Source organism: Vicia villosa, linkage group LG5, assembly GCF_029867415.1.
Source record: "Vicia villosa cultivar HV-30 ecotype Madison, WI linkage group LG5, Vvil1.0, whole genome shotgun sequence".
Taxonomy (NCBI): domain Eukaryota; kingdom Viridiplantae; phylum Streptophyta; class Magnoliopsida; order Fabales; family Fabaceae; genus Vicia; species Vicia villosa.
In genome coordinates this window covers 121,187,053-121,195,263 of record NC_081184.1, presented here as the reverse complement: position 1 = coordinate 121,195,263, position 8,211 = coordinate 121,187,053, and the positions used below count along the sequence as shown (strand labels likewise).

Sequence of the window (8,211 nt, the reverse complement as noted above, 5' to 3'; positions counted from 1 at the left end):
CTTAGAGTTGACAAAACGGGCTGCTCGGTCCGTGACGAGCTCGGATCTTTAGTGGGCCGGGTCAAAAATTAAAGCTCGGAAATTAAACGAGCTACAATTTAGTTGTTTAAGCCCAGCCGTTACAATTTATTTTTTAATTAGGAAATTGATTTTAAAAATAATTAATAGATAATAATCTAAAAACTAAATGAATATTAAGTAGTAATAAAATGATGATTAATTCATTGTTGTCAAGAAGTAATTACTCTCCATGATCCAATCATAGAAGCTAACAGGGAGGGGCTGTCACTAGTCCGCAAAAGATATTAGACAAAATCAATTTTGATGTTTTCCAAAGTTAAATGTAACACAAACCAAAATACAAAGAGGAGATGATTAAACAATATATGATCTTTCATTTATTTAACTCATTATATAAATAGGAACATGCAAACACAACATGCACAATTATTTGTATATTCAGTTACATATATCTTTGAATTATTTGTTTAATTAATTGAAACTTATTTGATACTTAGGTGATTTGTCAGGGTTAAAGAGACCAAAATGTTGCTCCGTTGATGCACCATTCTTCAGATTTTCATCAAACATGGCAAACAAGTAAGTCTCAATAGCTGTACCAGGCTTCAACGGAGTCCCATTCCCACTCTTTACGTGATTAATCAAATTATTATAATATGTGGAAGCATTATCGACAGTTGTGGCTCCATCTCCACCAGCAGATGGCCAACCACTCTCAGACACAACTATCTGCAAATTCGATCCCCCAACTTGCCCAAGAGCAGCATATACTGAATCTAACTGCGCGTCAAAGAGATTTTGGTAACCAGCGTCATTGTTTCCTTGCTGATTAAAAAGAGCATAGTCAAGATGAATGTTTTGTTCATTTCCGATATAAGCAAAATACGGATACACATTTGCAAGAAGTGGCGATCCATTGCTCACTAGGAAATTGATTATTGGTTGTATATATGACTTGGCTTGGTCAGTAAAAACACCATCCTTGGGAGGATAGGAATTACCGATCAAAGTCATGTCTATTGCTATTGAGACCTTGATTTGGCCTTGTAAATTGGCTGATGAAATTGCTTTTTGAATGTTTTGTAACGCAGTGAGAACGTATTGGGCCTCATTGTAATCAGGGTGGATTTCATTTCCAACAGTGATGTACTTAATTTTAACATCCTGTGAGTAGGGTGTCACATATTTGGTTACCCAATTTGTGGCTTCATTGGCATCTGTTAGAGAAGAAAGAGTATCCCTAGGCACATCAAGGATCAACTCAATGTTGGAACCTCTAAGGGCTTGTAGGGCTTCTTCATCAGGACTGTATATACGCATCCCACCAATGCCTTTTGATTTGTATAAATCTATAACTTCCTGCCTTGATGGTAGATTATTGCCATTCGTGCCATAGCAAACTCCTATGGATTGTACACCTGCATTATGATAAACTAATTGTAAAGAATGCAATATATAAAAAATAAACTAGACTATATAATATATCATAGGGGGAGGTATAGACCTGTAAATTCTAGTCCAATGGACAGTATAGCAACAAGCAGAAAAATGATAGACATGGTGGTTATAGTTATAAATCAATATGCAGCTCTGATATATCTTCTTACAGAAGCTAGTCCATATTTATAGCGTGATAATAGTAAGAAGAAGCCAATGCAATATGTTACTATTAATGCAGACTTTTAGCCCCGTCAATCACTCTACAGAAATTAATGCTAAATGTTTTCGAATTCAAACCATTTATTTTGTTTTGGTGAAAACGCATATATTGTTGAGTGATGGCTTAATGCTTACAAGACTAATGTTAAATAGCCGCCACTGATTAATCTGCATACTAGTCATCTGGTTTAGCTACGTGAAGGAAACGTTCTTAGTTAGAACTTATACGGTACGTCCAAAATTTGAGGTTTTTTTGTTATTTTGTGGCAAATATTAAGTATCACGCTGGAATGGGACTTTTTTTACGGCCCTTCCAATTCATTTAACTTTCTTCATAAATTGCTTAGTTTGTCCCGTAATAATAATTCATTTGATAGTCGTAATAGAGTTCATATATGAACATAAAACACATTAATTATGTTATTTGTTTTTGTAACATAACAAAGTTTTTAGAATATATTGTTTTTCAATAACATCAAGTGTGAGTTGAGTGTCAGGGTTCGTTTTTTTAATAGAACAACATTTTTGAATCTTCACATTGTAAGAACTTTATTATGTTATTAAATCACAAAAAGCTTTTTTTTTTTTACCAATGCAAAACTAACTTCTTTCGTTCCATAAAATAGTCTCAATACAAGGAGGTATAACATTAACATAACTATGTCGAGACCAAAAATTGGCAGCCTTTGTTAAACAATGAGGCAACCATATTCGCTTAACGCTTGACAAACTCTACCTCAAAGTTTGGAAAATCAAGTAACAACAACTTAATAGATTGAATAATAAAATTAAATTCGGAACTTCCGGTAACATTGGATTGGATGGCTTGCACCACCTTTTGTGAATCACTCACAAACACTACATGATCAAGATGAAGGTCTAAAGTACCTTGGATAGCTTCTTGCAAAGTCAACGCCTCTGCTTCTAGAACAGATAAAATACCAATATCCCAAGCAACACCCACTTTAACAAAGTGACCCATATTATTCCGGATACACCAAACTCTATTAGTAGTTCCTTGGTTGCGATTAAAACTCGCGTCAATATTACACATGAACCATCCCACAGGGGGAAACCATTGTTGATTATTTGGGGGAGTAACCTCTCTATCCTGAGGATGTTGTGCCAACAACCATTCCTGCCACTTATGAGAAGCTAACCAACCAAGTCTTGATGCTTCCTCTTTCTCATTATTCCAAATAAAATTATTTCTATTCTGCCATAACATTTCGAGTATGATCGCAAAGCGTCCAGCCACCTTCCTATCCTCCTTACTACACACTTTCAAGATAAGCGATTTAATATCATTAAAATGAGTAATATAATGTGCGACGGTGTCGTGTAAACCTGCTGTCCTCCAACACGAATTAGTTTCCGGACATCCAAAAAAAATGTGCCAATCATCCTCCTCTGAAACTTCACAAAACTGACAGGTAGTAGGACACGGGACATGGTGCTGTTTAAGCCGAACTCGGGATGGCAAACACCCTATGCAAACTCGCCAAAGAAGATGTTTCACGCGGGGGGGAGCAAGAACAGACCACAAGCCGTTCCAATTCTCCGCATTACTTTCCGGAGTATTGAATTTCTTTCTACTCTTCCAAACTCTATATCCTGACCGAACACTATATTGACCATCTTTCTCTTCCTTCCAAATCAATCTATCTTCGGTAATAAATGATCTCTTCCGTTCCTACACAATCAAATAAATCTCGAATGACCCTTATATTCCATTGTTTAACATTAGGTAAGATCAAATATTTAACTACCATATTATAGATACCTTGATTTTTCGGCCCTTTCACACAACCTTCAGCTTTTCCCCGAATCCAAGGTTCATTAATTACTTTTATACTGCTACCATCACCTATACTCCACCTACAACCAATAGTTAGAATCTCTCTAGCAATCCAAATACTCCTCCAAACAAAACTAGGATTACAACCAAGATTAACATCAAAGAAGGATGTTTTAGGAAAATACCTTGCTTTAAAGAATCTGGACACCAAAGCTTGTGGGTTATTCATGAGGAACCAACCCTGTTTTGCAACCATAGCTATATTGAAAGCTCTAAAGTCTTTGAATCCAAGGCCCCCTTCCTTCTTAGGACAAGCTAACTTCTCCCAAGCTATCCACCGGATACCCTTACTATTAGCACCTCCACACCACTAGAAAGCATTCAACATCTTCTCAATATCATTAATCATGGCATCGGAGATGATGTAGATGCTCATCACATAGGCCAGGATTGCTTGGAGAACCGATTTGATCATGACTTCTTTCCCGGCTTTAGACAAGGACCGACCTTTCCAAGAGTTAATTCTTTTCCAAATACGATCTTTGATGAAAGCGAAAGTAGCCTTTTTACTCCTCCCGATTATAGAGGGCAATCCAAAATACTTCCCCGTTCCTAAGACATGACGAACTCCCATAATTTTTGCTAGGTCCTCCTATGCTGACTGACTCAGATTACAACTAAATAAAGCCTCAGATTTATTTAAATTAATCACTTGCCCGGATGCTTTGGCATAAACATCGAGGATTTCCATAAGACGCGCTGCTTCCTCCATGTTGGCCTTGCAAAATAGAAAACAGTCGTCAGCAAAAAGTAGATGCAACACACTAGGTGCCCCTCTGCATATTTGTACCCCGTGGATATTCCCATTTGCCACATAAGTCAGCCACGCAATTAAAATAATAATAAATTAAAAAAAAGTTGCCACATCAGATTTTTTGATGATGTGGCTGGCTAAAGGTCCAAGTTGAAACTTTTAAAATTTGTTAAGGTAATAATTGCAACTTTTTTTTTGGCAGGAGGTTTTTCAAATACACCCCATATGGCAGGGGTGAAAATAGGTATTAACCCTATTTTATAAATCTCAAATTAAACCAAATAAATAAAAAAATTAGTATTTTTTACTTAATAGGTATTTGAAAAAATTTAATAAATATATAGTAAAATATCTAAGTAAATACAACTTTTTATAAACAACTAGTGGGAAACCCGTGCGTCTGCACGAGTTCTGGTGTTAATGCAGATATGTCACGAGTTTATCATGAGAATTCAAAAAAATTCAAAAAAATAAAAAAATTATTAGAAAAAATATAGACTGCAAGATAATTGTATAAGTTTTTAAAAACTTCTATTGTAAAGAAAAACTATTAAACACATACTCCCTCCATTCTCTTTTATAAGTAAATTTAAACTTTTAAAGTTTATTGAATAAATGATGTATTTAGATTATATATATGTTAGATATATTAATTATTCAATGAATCTAAAAAGTTAAAATTTACTTATAAATAGGAATGAAGGGAGTACTTTATAAAAAAATTGTGTAAAAGCCTTTTTTTTAGGATTAATAGAGCTGTAATAATAAAAAGATCTATACAGTTTAATAAATGAAACAAATAAATAACATAAATTAAAATTAGTTGAAAATTATTAGAAACGAAATTTTAATTAAAAGTCAATAAAGAAAATGATATAAAAGAATTAAGTTTAATGTTGTATTTATTAAAATTTATACTACAATTTAAAATATAAAAAAAAAGAAAAATTCAATAATATAACTCATAAGTTTTACTTTTATTTTCTTTAATTGTACAAAAAGAATTAAAACTTGTGCGTTCGCACGAATATTGGTATAATTACTCGCATGTTCACACGGTACATGTGTGTTATCTATGTGTTCATATGGTATTGGTGTGTTACCCGTGCGTTCACACAGGAACTGGTGTGGATCGTGGAATTGTCACCAATTTGTCATGAGTACGGGTGTTAGTGTGGGTTTGGAAGTTTAGTTCCATTAGATAGTGACATGATGATAAATTCATCTTTTAAGTTATTTTGAATAAGCAAAGAGTGCATTGTTGTGTTGTGGGTTGGTTCTTCTACATATTTATAATCTCAAAGAGTCATTAAAGTTTACATTTGGCATAACTACTTTAGTATATAAAATTTTTGTTTACTTGAATTAAAAGAGAAAATATACCAAGTAGCTTATGATTGGGCCTTCTTTAGGCGTGAAATGTGCCATTCTGATATGATTTTCACAACATACCCTTTATATATGTTTCATATCACAATTCTTAGTATGGCTTTAACCATGTTTCAATGTTTTAAATATTGGCTCAAGTTCAATGCATTCCTCTATATATAACAGATGGTGTAGACCAAGGTTTTATTCTCTAATACTTGCCTGTTTTGCTTGATAAGCCACTCTTTCATCCTCCTTCAAATGTCACAAAGATTGAGGGAACATATAGGCTTCCTTTACGTTATAAGATGGACACTTCTTACTACTGTATCTAGATTATAATAGATATTTTTATAAACATTGTAATATACACTATGGAATGGCTCATTGGAATTTATGTAATTCACTATAGTATCGGCTTAAGCTCACTTACAGTTTAAATTAGATGAAGCAGATGAATCTCATGCTAATTTCAATTGCATTGTATAATTGTAAATTGCTCTCGGATTCTAAAACTCGAACTCTAAGCTTTAAATCAATTATGTGAGTTTAGTTCAAACAGAAGGTGATATGTATCAAATTAGTCTCACCTGTCATTGGACTGACGACCTGTCAAAAGTTCTAACGTATCAACTCCCAAACTGTAGGTGTCGCTTTGGTAGGTGTAATTTCATGACTTAAATTCTGGAACCCCATAGCCATAAGCTGCTAGCGATTGTCCTGATAGCTGAATATAAAACCTGGATGTTATTATACTGCTATATTGCAAATTAAACCGACAATTACTCCCTTTATTACAAATTATTTCTCATTTTAGGTCTTTTCCAAGACTTAAGAAACTCAATAATTATACTTTTTCAAGAAAGTAAATGTTCAGTTAACTATATAACCATTTTCATCAATTAGAACTCTCTTACAGACTTATTATAGATCATTGAAATACCATATGGAGAAGTGAAGTTAAGAAATCTTGTTATATTCAGTTCGAAACAAATTGTACAGTTTCCAAATATTGTTTTGTAAAAATCCAATTCTCTCTTACCTGACATACAACACCTTTAATTGGCATACAACACCTTTAATTATTAATGAAGCCAAACATCATTAAACAACAAACATACGAATCGAATCTATACCACAAATAGTAGTATCAAAGAACAGGAAGCGTTTTATTATGCAAAACCCAACAAAACATGAAATAAACTATAAACCATAAGCAATTACAAATCCAATGAGATCAGAGCCATCATAAAAACCACACCTTTAATATGGATAAAATTTGTAACATCCCAATTTTATTAGCTATTTATTTATTTAGCCTTATTTTGTGTTTTAGTAATTGTTTGTTTTAATTAATTATTATTTGTTATGATAATTATTTAATTGAGTGTTATTATGCTAATTGGGTTATTTGAATAATTATTAGAATTATAAGATAATATATTGTGGGCCTAATTAAATTAGAAAGAGTAGTTGGGTGGGTTAAGCCCAATATCACAATTAGAGTAGTAGAGAATTGTGAGAGAAACTTAATTACAAGAAAAGAGAGAAAGATAGAAAGAAGAGAAAAGAGGCAAGAGAGAAAGAACATAGAAGAAAAGAGGAGAGCATTGTAGATTCTTAAAGAGGGTGGATTAAAATCAATAGGTTAGGGTTAGAATCTAAAATACTATAGGTTTATGTGATTGGGTAATGTTGTGTGTATGCTTTGTGTATGATCTCTTATTTTCTCAATTTCATAGATTTGGAAAATGTTAGGGTTTATGTTGAATTCATGGGATTTGTGCTATTAATCATTTTTGATGATGTTTGTATGTGAACCCATGATTAGAAACATGTTTAGGAACCTTTTATGTGTGTTAAATTGTGGTTTTGACAAAAGTGGATTTTGGTTAATGTTGAAAGTGCTGAAAATGCACAAAATTTTGTTGCTCTGGTGTCTTCCGTCGGGCGAGCATGCGCCGGGAGAGCATCGGGCGAGTGAGGTTTTTTGTGGTCACGCTACTGACTTGGAGCGTCGGGCGAAGGATTTCTTCCGCCAGGCGAAAATGCCATGTTTTGTAAAAATTAAAATGTTCATAACTTTTGATCCGTAACTCCGTTTTATGCGTCGTTCAAAGAGTTAGGAAACTAATGTAATTATCTATATGATAGGATAGAATTGATTGGCACTTGATTGATTAATTATGATTTTTTTGTGGGAAATATTATGTAATTGTCTTTATGTGCGTTATGTTTTAGTATGCGGTGAATAACAATTGTTGGCATGATATGTGGTAAGATATTCATGATATTTGTGATTGAATATATGATAGTTATTGTGCTTTGATGTAATTGTTACTTGGTATGTGAATCTTGTAATATTGGTGAATAATTCGATGTATGAATTATTGTGGTACGCGGTATGTTAAGATTTGTTTGGATAATCTTAATTGCATATGTGTTGAGATAATTGTACATGCATTCATGGTTGACTTTGAAATATAGGCGGTGAAACTTTGGGTTCACGATTGGTTGGCTTTGAAAAATAGGTGGTGAAACTTTGGGTTCA

General features: G+C 33.4%; 1 protein-coding gene across 1 annotated transcript; it reads right to left on the bottom strand.

Annotated features, from left to right (window-relative positions):
* Nucleotides 1-372: 372 nt before the first annotated feature.
* Nucleotides 373-1,671, bottom strand: LOC131607164 (glucan endo-1,3-beta-glucosidase-like). The gene is made up of 2 exons (XM_058879189.1): nt 1,526-1,671; nt 373-1,439 (listed from the first exon to the last, which is right to left on the bottom strand). The coding sequence occupies exons 1-2, from the start codon at nt 1,578-1,580 to the stop codon at nt 493-495; spliced, it is 1,002 nt and encodes a 333-aa protein (XP_058735172.1). The 5' UTR covers nt 1,581-1,671; the 3' UTR covers nt 373-492.
* Nucleotides 1,672-8,211: the final 6,540 nt, after the last annotated feature.